Genomic DNA, 21,617 nt, shown 5'->3' with positions numbered 1-21,617 from the left:
AGAAAATAAACCCTAATTCTAGTTTTCATGTTGATAGAACTGTTTTGAACCGCGAAACAAAAAAAAGTCAACGTAGGTTCAATAACGGAACTGAACCTTTCATACCGATTTTGATTCTAGTTTTCATGTTGATAGAACTGCTTAGAACCGAACTGAACCATGAATATAAATAATTAATTAAATTTAATAGTTGCATACAGATATCATTAAATGAGTGGTGAAAAGTGAAAACCAAACTGGTTTCAACTAGTGCGGCTGCATGGGAGCATTTCGCAATTAGGTTTTTCACTTGCATGTTCACCTATTAAGATAAGGCACATAATTGATAATAGAAAAAATAAAAATAAATAAATAAATAAAAAAGGGGTCATTTTCTATCCTAGGTCTCCAAATTTGAAATTCAGATTTCAAATTCATATTTTTCTTGGATAGAATGATCTTAAGGTGATTTGCATCCTGTTTTTTTATTTCCCTTTTTCCTGGGCATTTTTTTAAATCGCTTGATAAGTTCCTTTTAGGCTTAAGTTATTGTATTCGTACTAAACATTCTTACTACACATTGGATGTATTTGTATTATGAATTTATATGTTCCTTTTTCTTTTTTTTTGGCTTGGTGTCAAGGACATTTGCATTTTGATTTAGTATTTGAAAATGATATGTTTGTTTGTAACTTTTGTATAACCATTTTAAAAGTTGTATTTAAATGCAAGCATGCAAAAACCACAAAAAGAAAACAAGTCAACTTTGAATACCATTTTGATTTGATATTCAAATATTCGGAACTGTAAACCGGCATAAACAAAACAGTGTAAACCAAATCGTACGGTTTTGGTAATAAATTTAAGCGGAACCATACCAAACCAAACCTTTGATATTTTCTAGTTCAAGTTCCTATTTGAGACTGAAACCACACCGTACCCATGCCTAAGCAATAATGTGGTTTGATTAATATTATTATATACTCCTTAGTGCTTAGTCCACATCAATTAATTTGTCAAAATGTTGTTTTGCCTTAACAATTATTTTATCCCTCATTTAATCACTATAAAAAAATAGTAGTTTTTTATTTTTAGCAAACGATATTATCTACACTAAGAGGGTCGGGGTGGACTAAACCTCACAATGGACTAGCAATAATATGATTCAAATTCTCTTTTGGCAATAATTGAATCTAAGATCTCTCACTTCCAAGTGAAGAGTAATACCACTAAATCGTAGTACTAAATGGCGTAATATTCTTCTTTACTTGTAGGTGATTAAGTGCGTAATTTTATGACCGACCTTCAAATATAATGAATTTGATACCAATTTATTGTAACCAACTGATTGAGCGATTTGCTCAAATTTCCTCACTATAGTGCAGTTGTATTAAAAAACCCAATAATTTACATTGCTTCGGTCCACAAAATTGTGAAGAATTCTTTTTTTTTTTTAAAGAATTTATTATTATTAAGAGGAAGGGGGGGGGGACGGGGTTGTTGATGATGATGTTCCCTTAATTTGTCTTTCTTCATCATGTGTGAACGCGTTGAAGCTTTCTACGCGGAAATGATGATGATGTTCCCTTAATTTGTCTTTCTTCATGTGTGAACGCGTTGAAGCTTTCTACGCGGAAATAATGATGATGTTCCCTTAATTTGTCTTTCTTCATCATGTGTGAACGCGTTGAAGCTTTCTACGCGGAAGGTAAAGGTGCTTCAGTTTCTTCTTTTTCCTCTCTTCGATGATTTTCTAGGAAAGCCTGAGCACCATAAAATTTTTAATAACTTAATAAATCTCATTCATCTCAAATATTCCGTTCTCTTTCTTTGCCTCTTTCTCTTCTTTTTTACTCACAATTTACAAGTCTATTGTTAGTACCTTGAGAGAAACACAAAAACAGATGGAGTGTATCATGACGATCTTGCAGATTTGCTGCAGATGGTTAACATTTTCTTCTCCGTCATCTGCTGCTGCTGGAGATGATGATGATGATGGTATTGTAGCTAATATCTCCCCTCGTCGGGAAAAGTATGATGTGTTTATCAGTTTCAGAGGTGAGGACACCCGCCGTGGTATTACCAGCCATCTTCATGCTGCCTTACTTCTGAAGAAAATTGAAACCTACATAGATTACAGACTTCAGAAAGGAGAAGAAATCGGACATGCCCTTCTAAAGGCAATCGAGAAATCCACGCATTCGGTGATCATTTTCTCCCAAAACTATGCTTCTTCCACATGGTGTTTGGATGAGCTTGTGCATATACTCAAATGCAAGGAAACATTTGGCCAGAAGGTTATACCCGTATTCTATGACATCAATCCATCTGATGTACGAAAACAACGCGGGAGTTATGCGGATGCATTTGCTCAACTTGAAAAACGTTTCAAGGACAGTATTGATAAGGTGCACAAGTGGAGGGATGCTTTGAAGGCTGCAGCCGATCTGTCTGGGTTTGATTATTCAAACAATCACGGGTAAGTAACTCATTATTTAACTTGTATAAAATTATAAATTTTATTTAAACTTGTGAGAATTTGATTAGATTTGGTAAAGCATTACTCTATTTTAAACTTGGGGAGGGGTGGGGCACTGTAGCTTTGCTGCAATGCAATTGGGGGGAGATTTTGGTTTTAACAAGACTTCATGCCCGTCCGTTGCTACAGGTCGAAAAATTTGTCATGTAATTAAATCAAATCATAAAGAAGAGTGGAATTTTTCTTGTAATTTAGAAAACAACATCACATCAAAGTAACATGTAAAGAATGGAATAAAATAGAACATTTTAATAGACGGTGCAATCACAAAATATAATATCTTTGCATAAGAAACAGATGTAGAATGCAGTTCAATTAGCTTTTCAAACTTATTACAACAACTCTATCGGCACATATATGTACAATCATATTTACTATTATTTTTACACAAATGCTAATCAGCTTTTTCAAACTTCCTTGGGCAACACTCAGAGTTTGTTTTGCCCTCATATGTATGCTTCTATTTTACAAATTAAAAAATAGAAGTTAATGTAAATCTAAGACATTTTAGTGAAGATGACGGAATAAAAGTGTAATTATTGAAGAGAGACTCTTAATTGCTAAAAACAATTGAATACTCAAGTGCATTTAATATTTAATAGGGAAGTGTTATTGACACTCTAAAAGTCTCATTCTACATTCTTCAAAATTGTATTTTTCTTTCCAAATATAGAAAGTTTGGAATGTAAAATGAGATTTTTGAAATTCTAATAACAATTTCCTATTTAATATAAGTTAAAAACAAAATATATGTTGATGTACGAATTTAAGTCTACCGGAAGGAGAAAAATAAAATTTCTTTTGCTCATGAATAATTAAAACTGACATATGTTAAAGCGTACATATGAAAAGAAAGTGGACTTTTCAAATTGTTCATATCACATTTTCTATTAAGCTAACCACAATAGACTTTTCTATCACAATTATCCGCATCCAAGTATGAATAAAGGTTAACTAATGTGATTATTTTCATCCTATTGTAAATGGTAATATAACTTGCATTTTGCTGAATTGTAAACTGGGAGAAAAATATGCATAAATGTTGAAAAAGATTTATAAGATCTTGAAAATGTAGAAAATGAGTAACAATTACCCTTCCAACTCAACTGGTAAACGAGAAGGAGGAAAACATAAACCAATGACTGGGTTTTCATTTTTTGTCACTGCTCTTTATCATATTTGAAGCAAGCAACCAAATAGCATATAATAATTCCAATTTCGATCCACCCATCACAATCCCTGACCTGAAACTAATTACAACTCTGCAGTATGTACTTCCTAAAGAATATGAACATATAATTGTCACGCCTCGATCCCGACATACGTCCAGGATCGACACGTGACACAAAGACGTAGCGAACATCTTAACATATGTACAAGATACCAAATGAAATACTGGAACTAATACCACAAAATAAACACGATAGTGAACTCTCCCCCACAAAATATATACAAATCTGTACATTCAAAATACACAACCCTCATTAGGGCCAAGACATGACCATAGGCGGTCAAAATATAAGTTCCAAAAGAAATAATACAAAGAAAGATAAAGGGGCAACCTAATCACTCTAAATCTTTGATCTTTGCATTGCTACCCCCATCGGCTCCTTGTAAATCTCCTCAGGCTTGTCACATGTATAATCAGTGCCTAGACTTTGCGTTAACGCACCATAGTGAGTCAAAAAAGCTATCTTTTCTATGTCATCATCTTGGATCCTCAATTGATGATAACCAATCCGCAAATCGAGCTTACTAAAATATTGAGCACCTTGAAGTTGGTCAAACAAGTCATCAATCCTCGATTGCGGGTACTTATTTTGCACTCACTTTATATCCATATTAAGCTCACGATAATTGATGCGCAAACACATGATCTGTCTTTTTTCTTCACAAAGAGAATGGCAGCACCCTAAGGTGAAACATTAGGTCGAATTAAACCTTTATCCATTAACTTCTGTAACTGCGCTTTGAGCTTTCCAAGTTTCAAAGGCGCCATACGATATGGAGCCTTAGAAATAGGTGTTGTCTCTGGCATAAGGTGAATAGTGAACTCAATCTCCCTTACTGGAGGCAAGCCATGTAACTCTGCAAGAAATACGTTAGGGAATTCTCTAGCTACTGGAATGACATTAATTTCACTATTTCCTTGCTCAATGGGTATGACATGAGCCAAATAACCCTGACATCCGTGTCTCATGAGTCGTCTAGCCTTGGCAACTGATACCATTACTGGTGGTGGAACATGTTTATGAACTTTAGCAAACTAAAACGGAGGCCTGTCAAGTGGTTGAAAGGTTATCACTTTCTAAAAACAATCGAAATTCGCGCGATATATCGATAGGTAATCCATGCCTATAATGACATCATGATCTCGCATTAGAATAATCATCAAATATGCTAGCATCTCACCCTGATCCACCTAAGCCTCACAAGATCAAACTACTTGGTCAACAATATGAGGCCTCGAAAAATGAGAGGAAATGGAGTATGTCACATCCATCGTCTCAATAGGTTTACCCAAAGACTTAACAAAAGTACTTGATGTAAAAGAATTCCCAGCTCCAAGATCAAACAATGGCCTAGTAGGGAGCGAATCAAGATGAATAGTACTTGTGACTATGTTAAGCTCAGCCTTGGCCTCCAAAGTGGATAGTGCACAAACCTTGCCAACTCGCTGAGAACCCATTTGAGATGTCCCAACTCCATTGCTCTAGGCCCTAACTCGCTTAGAACTTCTTCCAAGCTGTCTGTCGCTTTATTATCTGGTCATTTGCTGCACAATCCTCTACTGAACCAAGTCAGAATGTTCTTTAGAAGGCCTACTCTATGCCGAATATGCTACTGAGCCCCCAGCAGTAGTAGCAGGTCTACCAGCTCTGTTAGCAGTAGTATGTGGTCAATCTTAAAATAGTGACCAATCTCGCCGCACTGGTACAAGTCTTAGAACCATCTCTACATGCGTCATAGTGTCAGCGTCCTCAGTGAGTACAAATCCATGGAAGTGTCTTCTATGGCTGGTATCGAGATCTTCTAAAATAAATTTTTGAATGTCTTTCAAAAAAAGTTTGGGGTCCGCTCATGTATGCGCTATGAGTACCTCCTCGAAAACGACTCTAAGGACTCACCTCAACAGAATGTTGAGAGCCTTCTCTAACTTAGCTTGGAAATCTCCATGAAAAGTACCCTGTTTTTCTCTATGTGACAATCCATGAGAACCACCAAACGAGAATCTTTGGCATTTTTTGGATATACCCGAAAACGCATCAGATGACTGGCTCTCTGACCAGGCCCTCTTCCTTTGTTTTCCACTCGTTCGTGCCTCCATTCATCATTAAGCTCTGTTGTGCATGCACGATCAATCGCCTAAGCGAATAAAGGCAATCCCTAAACAGATAACAGATTCCTTATACTAGGCTTGAATGCCAAAATAAGTTTCTTCGTTTTCTTTTCCTCATAGAGGTGTTGAGAGAAACAGTAAAGTTAAATAAAACGGGCCACATGATCAGCAACTGTGGTGGTGCCCTGCTCAATAGTGGTGAAATCTGCCTCCAGCTCATCCCAAAATGACTGAAAAATATTGCCCAAAGAATGCAGTCTGAAATCACTCCCAAGTTAAGGGTCCTTCGACTATCAATAAAGAACAAGTGATATACCGCCACTCGTAAGCCTACCTGTTAACATATTCGCTGCAAGGTCTACCTACTCCTCAGGTGAGCATCGCAGAACGGTGAAAACTTTGGCGATCCAATTGGTCCAGGACTCAGTCATTCACGTATCAGTACTACCATCGAATGAAAGCAGTTTATAAGTACGAAACTCTCCATATAGAGACTTCTCCCTACTAGAAGTCGCACGTATGTAAGCCTGCGTCAACTGTGTCAAATCATCAATGGCCTAAAAAGCACCATCGGGTCCATCATAATCGTGGCTAGCCTTTTAATCAATAGCAGAAGTGTCGAGGACATCATCTCCAAGCGGCCGAACAACACCATGTGGGGTTGTCAAAATATATCTAGTGCATAGAAGAATTCAACATAAGCATATACACGAAATTAGAGAAACGAATCCACACGACCTAATTCAGGTCTAGTACCCAACCTACCCAAGGCTTCCTCACTCTAAGGTTAAGTAAATACAGGTACGTAGGGGACGTCTTAACTACTTACAAGATACAAAATGAAATATTAGAACTAATACCTCAAAATAAACATGATAGTGGGCTCTCCCCCTCAAAATATATACAAATCTGTACTCTCAAAATACACAACCATCACTAGGGCCAAGACATGCCCATAGACGCTCAAAATATAAATCACAAAAGAAATAATACAAGGAAGGATAAAGGAGTAACCTAATTGCTCCAAGTCTCTGATCTTTGCACTTCTACCCCACTGGTTCCTCATAATCTACTCAAGCCTGTCACATGTGCAATCAGTGCTGAAGTGCATGTTAGCGCACCCTAGCATGAATATCAAGACGTCACGTACTATCGTCGCCTAGGTCGTGGTCCAATTTGGTCGAGAAGTGGCCTGAAATCACCCAAGACCATTGGAATCCTAAGATGAGTGTTCTTCGAACCCTGAAACCCCAATCAATGCTTGGGTCTTGTTTCTAGGTTCAAGGACAATCTATTGGTGGCGTTGGTCGAAGGAACAAGCTTCAGAAACGGCCAATCGCCATCGAATATTCACGGACCCGTTAGTGGAGTTTTTCGTGAAACCAAGGCAAAAATCTCGTCGAGCTTGTGGTGGAAGGTCGAGAAAAGCCAAAAAAAATTGACAGAAATCATGCCGAAAATTGCAGAGGGTTCGAGTCAGAAGCTGGGTCACAAAGGGGGAATGGGTCATGCTAGGTTCCCTCATCTCTTCTTTGATTGGTCACCTCACTATCACTCGCTCTCTCTCCAATTAGCCCTTCCCCTAAATTAATGGTTGCTTCTAGTTATATATATATTAAACATTTTTATTTTATTTTCTTAATCGAATTTCAAATGTCCATAGCATCTTCGTTATCACTCCAATTTGCGAACGGCTTTCACCCACGCGCTCGTGGAATTGAGTTTGATTCGAAAACACTAATTGTGACCTCGAAAGGTCTACAAATTTTGAAAGATTAATTACAAAAAGTCATACCTTGTAACTACAAAATTCAAATTCTAAAATTGACGGAATTAGAATAAAATAAAAATAATGTAAATACGAAATACGAAATTAAATAATGAAATGCATAATTAATAATGAAATTCTAGGAACTGAATTTCACATATACAATAAAGCAGCATGTTTGGTGAAATTTAGGGTCGTTTAATTGAACATCCAAAACATTCAATCTTATACAAATGAATAGTGTTGCAACCTATGACCCATTCAAACATTCAATAAAGCAACTCCCTCTCTTTCTCTCTATGTAACCCTTCCACTTACCGAATCGCAAATCTCGTATGAACAGGTCATACTTGCCCATGTTCACGGCTCCATCTCTCCTTCTCTCTCTCTGTAACACTTTCCTCAATCTCACCGACTGCAACCCGCACCTCTACCTATTCTAAAATGATAATTGCCTACATCTTTTACCTCAGACCGTTGGATCTAAAATCTGGATGGGCATTACGGTCATTTGACATCGAATCAGGCCTTCCTCCTTAGCCACCCATAACAAAGCCCACTTTAGGCCCAAACACACCAATCATACCCCCGCGTATAGGAATTTTTTTTTTTCAAAGGATAGAAATTCCGTAAATAAATCAAACTCCCCAATTGAAATTGCCCTATAGCTTAGCTACAAGGCCACCCCTCCCAACTTTAGGCTAGGGTAATTACGAAATTCCCATTTTTTAGTGGGTTTGGGGTGGGGTGGCCCTGTTCTTTGGCCAAGCATGTAATTAGTTGTAGTTCATTTAAACGTATCCGATTTCTCTTTAGGGTTAACGATTTCATTAGGGGGACAAGTTCATTTTCTTCAAAGAGATAGTGGGTTGAATGCTATAATATGCAAGCTTACTTAGTTGTATTGTTGTTTACCTAAAAACAAATGTATTTCTATTTTAATATTGCTTTAATTTTATTTTGAGGAGAGAATACACAAGATTTCTTTTCTTGCACAAATATACGGTGTTAAAACTTTTAGTATATTTCTTTATTTACGTGACAACTTTTGCGACTAGCCTTTAGGGCTAACTATTGTTTTTTTCTACATAATCATACATGTATATATGCCAGGACGGAGGCAGATCTAATTAATAATGTTGTCAATCATATTTGGACAAACTTGAATTGTGAATCATCATGTGATTTAGAGGACCTGGTTGGAATTGAAAGCCGCACTCAGCAAATTGAATCGCGGCTGGGCATTGACTCAAAGGACGCCTGCATCACTATAGGTATTTGGGGCATGGGTGGTATTGGCAAGACCACCCTTGCTGAAACTGTATTTCACAAACTCTCTTCTAAATTCGAAGCTTCTTCTTTTCTTAAAAATGTCAGGGAGAAATCAGAACAACTAGATGGACTAGATTGCCTGCAAAAGAAACTTCTAAGTGACATTTTCAAGGAAGAAAATCTATCCATAGAATCAACTATTGTTCGAAGGAGGCTTAGCCGCACAAAGGTCCTCATTGTTATTGATGATGTGAGTAGTCCACTGCAAATGCAATGTTTAGCTGGTGATCTTCAACGGTATGGCACTGGAAGTAGAATCATTATCACAAGTAGAGATAAGGACACACTTAGACAAATTGTTGAAGAGGAGAATATCTGCGAAGTTAAGGTATTAAAATCAGATGACGCTCTTCAGCTCTTCTGTTTGCATGCTTTCAAGAATAACACTACTCGTAGAACAGATTATGAGGAGTTGTCAAAAAAGATCGTGGATTATGCCAGTGGCGTTCCCTTAGATCTTATAGTTCTGGGGTCCTTGTTCTTCAATTGCCAGAGCAAAGAAGACTGGGAAGATGAATTCAACAAATTGAAACGATTTCCTAGACAAGATATCCAGAAAGTGTTGATAATAAGTTACAATAGATTGGAAGAAAATGAGAAGCAAATATTTCTGGATATAGCATGTTTTCATAAAGGGAAGGAAGTGAAGGAGGTAGAACGAATGTTACGTGTTCGTGGATTCTTTGCGATATCGGGAATTAGAAATCTCCGTGATAGGTCTCTCATATCAATTTCAGACAAATGGGAAAGGAAATTCATAGAGATGCACGATTCGCTACAAGAAATGGGAAGGACAATTGTTCAGAGACAATGTATTGAAGATCCTGGTAAACGCAGTAGGTTGTTCACGAAAGAGGAAATCTATCGTGTACTGAATGGTAACATGGTAAGAGCCAAATGCATTCAATGCTTTCTTTTCTTTTCTTTTTTTTAAAGAAAAAATAAATAGCAAACCTGAGAAGATAACACAACAAAATAAAACTCATTTATAAAAAGAAGTCAAATTCTTAAAATATTAATTTGATTGAATTTTATTGCAAAAATGCTATTCTTAATATTTATTTATACCATTATTTGTATCATCTCTCTAATAAAGATGAGACCCCCATGCAATGACGGGTCCTACTTCTATTAGAAAGATAGTACAAATGATGGTACAACTAAGTGATAAGAATAACTCTACTATTTTTTTATTGTGATAGGAAGTCTATGTAGTCTTTGTTATTTTATTAAAATTATCTTGGATATTTTACTAGAAACTTGTACATCATTACCATCGCAAATACTCTAGATTATTCTATAACTTTGTTGAATTCTTTTTCCAAATAAGCATTACATTTTAACATGTTGAAAATATATACATTTAAACTTTGTTCTTATTGTCAGGAAAGTCCAATTGTTGAAGCCATACTCCTTAAATGGCGTAAGGGTGAAGAGCGACGACCATGGAACTTCAAACTGATGTCAAACCTAAGAATGCTATTTGTGCTTAATTCTCAAGTACTTCACTTCGAATTCGTTTCTGTAGACCTTCCCGATTCTCTTCGTTACCTTCACTGGTTAGGATATCCACTGGAATTTTTGCCGTCAAAATTTTCGCCTGAAAATCTAGTTGAGCTTCATATGCCATTTAGCCAAGTTAAGAAGCTTTGGCAAGAAGACCAGGTATATTATATGCCTATTCTAACTTGTATAAAATTTAGTGTAGAAATTATGTTAATTCTTGATATTTCTCTCTACTCTTGTTACAGAGACTTGTCAACTTACAAGTGCTCAATCTGTTTTGCTCTGAAAATCTAACTGAAGTTCCAAATCTCTCTGGGAGTCAAAAAATGGTGCACATAAATCTTTCTAGCTGTAGAAGTTTGGTTGAAATTCCAGAGATGCCAGGAAATATTAAATACTTGGATTTATGTGGCACTGGTATAAAGGAGTTGCCCCAATCAGTTTGGTCTCACGAAAAAATTTCTTACTTGAATATAAGTCGTTGCAGAGACCTTGAGAAACTTCCAACCAACATTTGTAAGTTGAAATATCTCAAGGAGCTCGATCTCTCCTGCTGCTTTAAACTTGAAAACTTTCCAGAGATCTTGGAGTCAATGGAACATTTGGAGTCTTTAAATTTAAGTAGAACAAGGGTTCAAGAGCTACACTCATTAATCGAGTTTCTCCATGCTCTCAAAATACTTGATCTAAAATGTTGCGAAAGGCTTTCAAGTATTCCAAAAAGCATTTGTAAGTTGAAATATCTCGAGAAACTCGATCTCTCCTGCTGCTTTGAACTTGAAAACTTTCCAGAGATCTTGGAGCCAATGGAACATTTGGAGTCTTTACATTTAAGTGGAACAGCGGTTCAAGAGCTACACTCATCAATCGAGTTTCTCCATGCTCTCAAAATACTTGATCTATATGGTTGCGAAAGGCTTTCAAGTATTCCAAAGAGCATTTGTAAGTTGAAATATCTCGAGAGACTCGATCTCTCTAGTTGCCTCAAAATTGAAAACTTCCCAGAGATCTTGGAGCCAATGGAACATTTGAAGTCTTTAAATTTAAGTGGAACAACGGTTCAAGAGCTACACTCATCAATCGAGTTTCTCCATGCTCTCAAAATACTTGATCTAAATGGTTGCGAAAGGCTTTCAAGTATTCCAAAAAGCATTTGTAAGTTGAAATATCTCGAGAAACTCGATCTCTCCTGCTGCTTTGAACTTGAAAACTTTCCAGAGATCTTGGAGCCAATGGAACATTTGGAGTCTTTACATTTAAGTGGAACAGCGGTTCAAGAGCTACACTCATCAATCGAGTTTCTCCATGCTCTCAAAATACTTGATCTACATGATTGCAGAAGGCTTTCAAGTATTCCAAAGAGCATTTGTAAGTTGAAATATCTCAAGGAACTCAATCTCTCTGGGTGCCCCAAACTTGAAAACTTCCAAGAACTTGAAAACTTCCAAGAGATGTTGGAGCCAATGGATCCATTTGTATTCCATTACCATGAAATCAGCGGTTACTGCTCCAGCGTTTCTCCCCATGCTCCAATTTAGTTGATGCTCTTCCAGCGAAGGAAAAAATTTCGGTAAGTAGAACATTGGTTGAACAGCTGTCAAAAATCCCTTTTTAAAACCACTGACAGATGTAAGCAAGATCATAAAGTTAAAGGGTAGGGCAACTTATAGCTTCCAAAAGTCATATGCAATAACATGTTCTCTTTCAAGATAATGTGGCATGAGGGATGGGTACTCATTCTATCAATCAAGATTGCACATTCACACATGACTCAATTTAATTGTATTTATGGATGTTTGTATGTCAATTGGCCAGCAAAAAATTACTCCCAATTACAAATAAAATTTTATATCTACAAAGTACCCATGGCATACGTAAGTTTTTACATCTAAATACGAACACATTATGCAAAGGACGAACATCCAGCCGCAAAGCATCTCGCAGAAAAATATGCTTGATCTAGCCTGTTATGTTCAGGGATTCAAGCTAAACTCCAACAACTAAAACATTGTCAATCATCCACCACCCAGAAGAGGAAAAATAAACAACCTTAACTCCGGGATAGGGATAGTACAAGTTTTGCAAAGATGGATCAGTTCAGTTAACAGCTAACATGAAGAGAAACAAACTGAAGAAAAGAGCTTCAATAAGCACATATATGGCACCTGTGCCTGTAAAACACAAGCCAAAAGATGAATAAAAAGAAAATAGGACTACCTCTTGGTCGTCCCTATTTCAGAAATAGGTCGCGGGTTTGTGCACCAGTGATCTTCCCATCTGTATGCGTCAACTTTCACAAAAATATCGGTGTACTTCTGAACATCAGTTTGCGTCAAACTAAGCCATGATATATGAGACTGACTAGAAGCACAGTTCCCAGCACTGGATGAAACTCTAGTAGCACTGGTCTGAGACCTGCTGGTTTGCTTTTGCAAATGACTGGGCCTGCTGAGGCTGGCTACCAACCTGGGTACTTGGGCAAGCTGAAGACTGGGTCCCAACAAATACTGGCACAATGGCTGATGAGATAAGTACGTTGCCAGGAGGAAAATTCTGCTTTGGTTAAGATGGGGTTGCAGAAAACACATCATCTCCAAACGATGAGTCGGGTGTTGCTGCAAGATTTATCTTGGGTGCAGGTATTCTAGCTTCAGCCGGGCCATATCATGCTGCCTTCACCATTTCTGGCGTAAGTTTCTCTCTTACTTGTGCCACAGTGACAATTCTAAGGGCATTGTAAAACTCTGCCTGACCAAGGATACTAGTCTGCCCCGGGTCTGCACGTGCCCAGCTGCAGGTTTTCACTACTACACAATTGTAATGTAATAAACAATTCTTGGGTCATATAAGTTTATAACACATTTCTAAAGTCTGCTTACCACCTAAGGTCGAAAGAATACACCAAAAAGTAAATTAATGACCTGATAACACAACTATCTCAAATTCACTAACTGTAGTATTGAGTCCTTCATCCTCTTATTTTCTACCATTTGAACATCAATTCCGTATTATACTACGATCGGGAGGGGCTAATTCAAACCCCTCGGGTAAAATAAGAACAGCCCCGACACAAAATAAAAATCTCAGCTTAGATCAGCGAATTACAACATCCCAAGCTCACATTAACCACTTCAACTACAATTAGACTAAAAATTCAAAATCAATCTGATTTGGAACACATTTCCACCAGCATAAATCCCGATCAACCACTATAATTACACAAATATAATCATACACACTACAATATACATCCACTTATACATATAAATATATATAATATATATACACACAAGCATATACATGTGGAGAGAGAGTAACTGCGCAAGACAGCGACTGCTTCATTGCCACTAATCTGGCCATTGCGTTCCAAACTGGCTCGTCGAAAATACGCATTGAAGAGATCCACTTTTGTCGATTGGTTCTACGCCGACGCAATCGCCACCGTCGGATTGCGATTGGCGGAACATTAGACCATGGAATCAATCGAGACCTCCACTCGCTCAGGCTGCCGTACACGTGAGTAGCGCCTGGAAGAATCAGAAAACCACGAATTCGAAGGACAAAGGTTTCGATGCCTTAGAAAACGACGACGTACAACAGGGATTTGGTAGCTCTAAACCCTAAACTTTCAATATGTTAAATGTCTTATGCTTCTAAAACCAAAACCAGCATGCAATCTGACATGCGTATGAGGAAATTAGCATCATTGAGCGCTTGTTCCTAGGACACAACTGGGGGTGTTTATTCCTACCAATAATGTGACCGTATGACAGATTTTAGGCTAGGCTTATTCCAGTTCCTCCTACAGATGTCAGATAGCATGCTGAGTTCAATCTGAGAAACATAAGATGCCTTCAAGTCACCAACCAACTGTTTGAAAGTTTTAGATTGCCGTTACAAAGTAAAGAGAGCAGTCCATATGAAAAAACCTTTGAGTAGTTTCCTTGCTTGCACATGCCAACAAGCCTTTGAGTAGCCCTTATGAAAAAACGCCAACATAGATGGGAGGAAGAAGAAAAGGCATGCGCAAGCAAGTGAAGTTAATCAACACTTAAAGTGATAATCCAAATTAGTTGTCCAAAATTTTAAACCAAATTTGAAAATCAAATGATGTATCACCAATATAAAATACACACGTTAATCAACACTTAAGTGATAATCCAATCATCAACAACCACATATTTGGTTTGCAAATTGGTTTAATATTTTGGTTTCCCTAGCATTACCTTATATATAAACTAATATTACAAACTTTGTCCATTCAAATAAGAAGTTTACCGACTTTGAGCCATTGATTATTTGCTTATAGAATTTTGTTAACCATACCAGTTACCATTGCCTTTGCAAAAAGAAGTTTTTCAAAATTAACGTTGATCAAATCTTTTCTTCGATCAACTATGTCACAAGAACTATTGAATGAGTTAGCTATTTTATGAATTACAAAAAGAATTGGTTGATTAGATTGTGTAAACTTAATTAGTACATTTGCGTCATAAAAAGCGAGACGTGTAATATTTAAGTAATGTTTGTATATCTTTCTTCAATTTATCATTGGTCTTACTCTAAAAACTAATTGTATAAACTACCATGTGAAGTTGCATTCCATAACATATATTTAGAGTTGCTGGTGACCCAACAAACCCAACAATGCTCGGGTATTCCATAACTTTTATACACGTTAATTTAGTTTCATATCCAATGTTTAAGAATCATTTTGATACCCATAAACACAATGTATGAGTTATCAAAGCTTCTTCAAATCACAAAGATAGAACTATGCACAAGTGGGAGAGTACAAGTGCACCTTAAATGCTTCCTTGATAGCCATATCGACTAAATATTCCTCGGTCAAGATTTTAAGCTCATCCACCCTGCACCACAAACAAATGTAGACAACCATTAACAAACCTACTCCACTTTTGTTCATGGCCAGCGATTCTTCAAAAATGATGCCCACGCATCCTATTCCAAACAGCAGTGCCAAGGCAACTCCTGTATCATGAGTTTGTCTCATCAACTTAGCGTTGTAACAAAGCATCCTTTTTAAATGTGTACAATTATATGCTGAAGAAGTACTTACGAAATCATGGGAAAGGCACTTTTCAACAACCATGCTGGAAATAAAATGTTATCTAATTGGCAGCAACCCAGGATTGGTTAATTGCCACTACCCAGTTCCAGCTGCTGCAAATACTGCAATAGCTTTTAGCAAATCAGGCTTTGGCCGGTAACCGGCCTCAAATTCTTGCGAGCTCGTTTCATCAACCGAACATAAAGGATCACATGATCAAGAACTTAGAGTTCGACAATTCAGTTTTCAAACAGCATCAAATAGGCAATCCATGAGAAACCCATGTCTTAACCTATTAGGCAATTCCATTCCCATGAACTAATTACTAAAATTATGTGCAGGTGCAACTGATACATTTCAAATACTCATATCAACGACTCGATCAAAGGGGCTTTCAAAGTTGCTAATTTTCACAAGTTTATCCGAGTATATTAAACTTTTCAGGAATTACACAATTCAAATTTAGACAAAGTTTGCCAAAATTAACCAAAAAATATGGCAGAAATAGCAAAACTAACAACTGGGCACGGTTAAAAACGAGAGCTCCTGCTCCTCTTCCTTATCGCCACCAATATTGTTGGCACCGCTGCTGCCATTCTCCACCAACATCTATCTGCTGCTAGCGTAAAACTTTAAGCTTTAATCGCTAGCGGAGTGCAGAAAAATCAATTCAAAAAGAAAATCCTAGAAATCACTTATGTTGTTATGGAATAAGAAAAGAGAGAAGATGATTCTAGTGCCTTACGAAATTTTCGATTGCGCTTCAGGATCTCCGATTGTGGTCCATAATTTCCGATGATTCTCCCAAAATCTCTGATTGGATGGATTAGGGCTCTCATTTTTCGGTCGAATATGAAAGATGAGAAGGTGGAGGGAGAGAGGAATGAAAGGCGCGCCCGTTCTTTTTCGTCTGAAAAATAAAGCGCCTAATTGAAAACTTAAAACAACATTTAGGCGCTATATTATTATCAGCGACACCATTTGCGACGCATTTAAAAATCCTTGGATCCCTTACATCAGGACCCCTGGATAATTCTGGATACACCAATGGATGGTGCCATGGTGGTGTTCAAAGAAAATGAAAATTGGGTAAAGTACGAAAAACTATCTTGGTGTCACGATATTTTCATACCTTATTTTTTAAAATTGATAATGTCATATCTTATCTTACGAATTTGTGCCAATGTCATTTTTTCTGTTACTTTTTCTGTTAAATGCTGATATGGCTAAAAACAGGACCCATTTTTATTAAAACAATAATTAAATATTAAAAAATTAAAAAAATAAACAATAAACAATAAACCAAAAAAAAAACAATCAACCCGTGTGCCCCCTCCCCAAAAACCCAGATCCCCTCTCTGAGTTCTCCCCCACCCAACCCTCTATCTCATCTTTCGCCTCTCTCTCTTCTCGCTCCCTACAACCTGCATCCCTAAAATTCCAAAACCCAGAAACCATTCTCACCTGAGTCGTCACCGTCGGCGAGCTCTCAATCCTTTGAGCCGACAATCGCCGATTAACCCCAAACCTTTCCCCGCCACTCCCGCTAGCGTCAGAGCTCTCCTTCTGGCACCACATGTGCTTCTGGTTCCCCCACTTCAAATACCAAGTCAAATTGTAATATCCCAAAAGGCAAATATAATCTACATGCAGATTATACAGAAACAAATAGACTCGTTACTGTGCTTCCTTAATTGTGCATGTGCTCACACAACACAAAATGTCACATTAAATTCAACAATTTTCAATATTAAAACCATTAACATAGAAGAAGTAGTTCAATGTTTTATCTATTCATTATTTCTTAAATGCAAATTAGATGTTCTCCGTGCAATTCTTAGTTTGAGCACTGGATTGAGGTTTATTTGGTAAAGGCCTAAGAAATAAAAACCACAGGAATTTTTTTTTCATTTTCTAGGGCATTAAATGTATCATATTCACACCTAAAAAATGGAAGCAAAGAAAAGAAAAGAAATGGTTGAAAATGTACATAAAGAGAAAAAAGAAATTTTTATGTAAAAGAAATAGTTGAAAACTACATTATGGAAGAGAAGACGAATTAGAGAGACAAACCATGTGGCATATGCTATCTGATAGTTGAAGAGCTTCATCCCACTTGTTAGCTTTAATAAGCCCTTTAATAAGATGAAAGAATGTATCCAGCTCTGGAAAACCACCATGCCTTATCATGTCTGCAAACATCTCCAGTGCCTTGCCGACCTTATTTGCATGTGAAAGACTCTCAGTCAATGAAATGTACATATTCTTGTTCACAGATGTAAACGGTGAAGATGATGAAATCTCTTCAAGCAGCTCAAGAGCCACTTCCAACCTTCCAGCCTTTGCAAAAGTATCAATCAGAACTTTGTATATGTGAGTAATTGGCACTGTGTCACATTCACTCATCTCATTTAAAAGCCAGGAGAGGTCATGAACTCTCGATTGTAACCTTCAATAACTTTACGGTAGCCTGCCATATGCTTAGGCCAATGTGTTTGTTTCATTTCATCCAAAAGCTTATGAGCTTCATCCAGTAGTCCAGTTCAACAGCAATGATTTATCAAAACCCCATAGGTGACAAAATTTGGAGCACAACCCTTAGAGCTCATTTGTTTAAAAAGCTCAAGACACTTTTCGATATTACCTGCTTTCCCAATGCCATCTATCATTGCAGTGTAAGTCACAACATTTGGATAACACCCTTTTTCTTCCATCGTCAGCATAAGCTTATAGGCTTCATCTGTTTTCCCAACTTTACACAGGGCATCAATCATCTCTGTGTAGATAACATCTGGTGCACACGAGTTTTCTAACATTTTGGACAAGACTTTTAAAGCGAGATCCAGTCTTTTATCCTTAAACAGTCTATCAATCAAAGAACTGTACGTATACACATTTGGACTGTACCCTTGCTCTGACATCTTAGCAAACACCTCTTGTGCTTCATCTAGCTTCCCATACTTGCAAAATCCTTCTATAAGAGCATAAAAAATAATATGGTTCAGTCACGGGCCTCCTTAACCTTGTGTGCTATGCATAAACCATCCACCAAAGCCCCCGAAGTATAGACATTAGGTTCTCTAATACTCTGATCATCACTCCCAAAATACTTATCAACATCAGGGATGTCCACATTACCTCTCATTCTCTCATATATCTGGCAAGCCTTTTCAATTCTACCAGCTTTACAATGACCATCAATTAAAGCAGTATAAGTAACAACATTAGGATTGCAACCTTCAATCAACATCATCTCAAACAGTTGATCTGCATCAGACACCTTCTTTGCTTTAAGGTACACATGTATAAGAGCAGTATATGTCACCACGTTTGGAGCACAACCATTTTGTATCATTTCATTAAACCAGCTCCGAGATTGTTCAAAAGGCCAGCTTTACAAAAACTATCAATTAAAATAGTATAGGTATAGACGTCAGGAACAATACTATTCCTTTTCATTTCTTTAAACAACAAAAATGCTTGTTCTACCTTGGAGGCATTACACAAAAAGCCAATAGCATTAGCTTCCCGATCCATGTAGGCTTTCTCAATCCATGTACGATTAGCATCAGATTTGGATTAGATGGGACTAAGACCTAGAAATAGGGATGACAATTCTAACCGTTAAACCCGATAACCGTGAATAACCATCTGAATAGAACGGATTTGGATATGGAAGTTTGGGTATATTTTGGATATGGGGAAAAACCGTTTATATTATTCGGTTATGGTTTTGGATATGGTTATAGGGATCCCCAAACCGTATTCGTAACCGAATCCGACCCGAATAGTAAACAATATAATTCATATATAATATAATAGTATAATATATGTATATATATATATGTATGTAGTTGTATATCCATTATTCTCCGAACCATTACCTTGAGAATACACAAGTTGCATTTTGTAGGAAAGTAAAGTTTTGAAGTGCTTATGAGAGATATCAAAGACAAGCCAACATCATCAATGTTTTAATTTTTATACTCAACAAAATCCATTCATTGGATCATTTTATACATCAAATGTTTAATAATGAAATTAATACCTACAAACTTATAATGTCTCAACTAAACGAATATATTTTTTGTATTGACGAAGATGGATATACCCATTATGATACACCCCGACCTAGAATGTCCACCTAGACTCCGAATCAAGCTGTGCTGGCCGTCATCAAGAGGGTGACGAAGCCATAAAGTATAGTGATGTGGAAAAGTGTAGTGATGTAAAAAACAAGGGTGAGCGGGCCTAAAAATAAAGTTTTGTAAAAACCTTTTTGAAAACATAATAACCCCTCACCGTAAAACAAGTATAGTTTCCAAATATAAATATTATGTTTAGTAAGAAAATATTTACCGAGCCTGCAACATCTTGAGAACTCAAAATGTCAGTAAAATTCGTAAAGAAGCATATAACTTCTAGAAATCACCAAATCTTGAAGAAATAAATATATCACATCGAGTGCTCATCGACACAAGCTGACACACGAGTTCATGCAAAGATATTTTGACATGAATAGGATTAGGTGTAATAAGGATTTACGCTCTAGTACTACAATCACGTGAAGACTAGCGCTACAAGCATCACATACGATTCCTAATTGCCTATAGCAATCTAGGACAGGACTGGCACCTACAATGGATCCAAAGTGAGCGTGTGGTGCAATGTGAACATACACGTGAAAGACTAGCCCTGGCCCAGGCGAGTACTAACACCAGTGCAGCACACAATGAGCAGATAACGTAAATATGATTATGCCACAGTAAATTGATAATTTGATAATTCTAATCAATACAATGATATTCATTACCGTAAATTCAATTTAAGGCATAAATAAGACTATGCATACATGTGCATCCCGTAGGGTGTTGTATAATTTCATAATTTCCTTTAATACGCTAATTCTTATACATGTCACGATAATCTACGCATATTGTAGAAAACTCTTTATGAAATGTGTAAATGGAAACTAACAAATATATATACACACACACGCTATAGAAAAGAAAAAACCCACTCACAGATACCGGCAAAGACATAGCCGTTCGAACTAGGAAAGTCGAAGTCTCCGATAGTAATTGCACCTAAGTACAACATTGGGACCCGTTAGTAAAACTTGATTTAAATGTTTGAATTTGGGAAAACGGGGTGCGGATTTAAAATCAGAGAGTCGAAATACGCTAAAGAGAGTCTAGGGAAATTTTCGTAAAAAGTCAACGGTCAACCCTAAAAAGTCAATTAAGACGTCCCGGTGATCAACTACGTTAAAACTTTGGAATTTAACTTTGGTATTTTATGAGTGCGTTTGCGATGTGTAACGTTGTGAGTCAAGCCTATGTTGTTCTCCTCACTTTTTTTACTTATTCCTACCCCCCACACCCCCCCCCCCCCCCAAAAAAAAAAAAAAAATTTCTCCCTCAGTAATTTGTCCCCAGTTTGGACCCGCCAAATAATTTCTTTCCAGTTTGGACCACAGCCGGCCTCAGACCAACTCCACCGCATTTTCTGGGTCAAAAGTAATCACAAGTTAACTAAAATATAATTCGTGATTACATCAATAAATAGTTGCGTACTATTATTTTTGTCATGAAACACACAATTAATATTATTATATACTCCTTATTGCTTAGCCCACATCAATTAATTTGTCAAAATGTTCTCCGGCCTCAACAATTATTTTATCTGTAGGTGATTAAGTGCGTAATTTTATGACCGACTATTAGATACTAACTTATTGTAGCCCACTGATTAAGAGATTCGCTCAAACTTTTTAATTTGTGATTACATCAATAAATAGTTGCGTACTATTATTTTTGTCATGAAAGACACAATTAATATTATTATATACTCCTTATTGCTTAGCCCACATCAATTGATTTGTCAAAATGCTCTTCGGCCTTAACAATTATTTTATCTGTAGGTGATTAAGTACTAAATTTTATGACCGACTTTTAGATACTTAACTTATTGTAGCCCACTGATTAAGAGATTCGCTCAAACTTTTGAAGCATGGGTATAGACGAACACCCTTCTTCAAACACTGCATGAATGATATAAAGTTCAATGCTTATTATCGGGA

At 37.0% G+C, this 21,617-nt stretch overlaps 1 protein-coding gene, 1 long non-coding RNA gene and 1 pseudogene across 3 annotated transcripts; 1 reads left to right on the top strand and 2 right to left on the bottom strand.

Annotated features, from left to right (window-relative positions):
- The first annotated feature begins 1,479 nt into the window (after nt 1–1,479).
- Nucleotides 1,480–12,231, top strand: LOC137723212 (disease resistance protein Roq1). The gene is made up of 4 exons (XM_088692250.1): nt 1,480–2,458; nt 8,740–9,844; nt 10,345–10,623; nt 10,710–12,231. Exons 1-4 carry the CDS (start codon nt 1,884–1,886, stop codon nt 12,000–12,002), a joined length of 3,252 nt encoding a protein of 1,083 aa, XP_088548376.1. The 5' UTR covers nt 1,480–1,883; the 3' UTR covers nt 12,003–12,231.
- Nucleotides 12,232–16,649, bottom strand: LOC137723585 (uncharacterized). 2 transcript variants are annotated; one of them, XR_015961392.1, is made up of 4 exons: nt 16,281–16,649; nt 16,054–16,181; nt 15,545–15,657; nt 12,232–15,456 (listed from the first exon to the last, which is right to left on the bottom strand). It is a non-coding gene; the product is annotated as an uncharacterized LOC137723585 (long non-coding RNA). The 2 variants fall into 2 exon arrangements; XR_015961391.1 differs by having other exon boundaries at nt 15,545–16,181.
- Nucleotides 16,650–16,852: 203 nt separating this feature from the next.
- LOC148697289 (uncharacterized) lies at nt 16,853–19,072 on the bottom strand (annotated as a pseudogene).
- Between the last annotated feature and the right edge of the window lie 2,545 nt (nt 19,073–21,617).

Source organism: Pyrus communis, chromosome 4, assembly GCF_041283825.1.
Source record: "Pyrus communis isolate YQ-2024b chromosome 4, ASM4128382v1, whole genome shotgun sequence".
Lineage (NCBI taxonomy): Eukaryota > Viridiplantae > Streptophyta > Magnoliopsida > Rosales > Rosaceae > Pyrus > Pyrus communis.
This window is presented reverse-complemented; position numbering and strand designations above follow the sequence as displayed.

Excerpts from the sequence above, each read along its gene's own strand:
- LOC137723212 (XM_088692250.1), top strand. The coding sequence starts at position 1,884 with ATGGAGTGTATCATGACGATCTTGCAGATTTGCTGCAGATGGTTAACA. Across the intron at positions 9,845-10,344 it reads GTGTACTGAATGGTAACATG|GAAAGTCCAATTGTTGAAGC; the intron begins GTAAGAGCCAAA and ends TCTTATTGTCAG. Across the intron at positions 10,624-10,709 it reads AGCTTTGGCAAGAAGACCAG|AGACTTGTCAACTTACAAGT; the intron begins GTATATTATATG and ends CTCTTGTTACAG.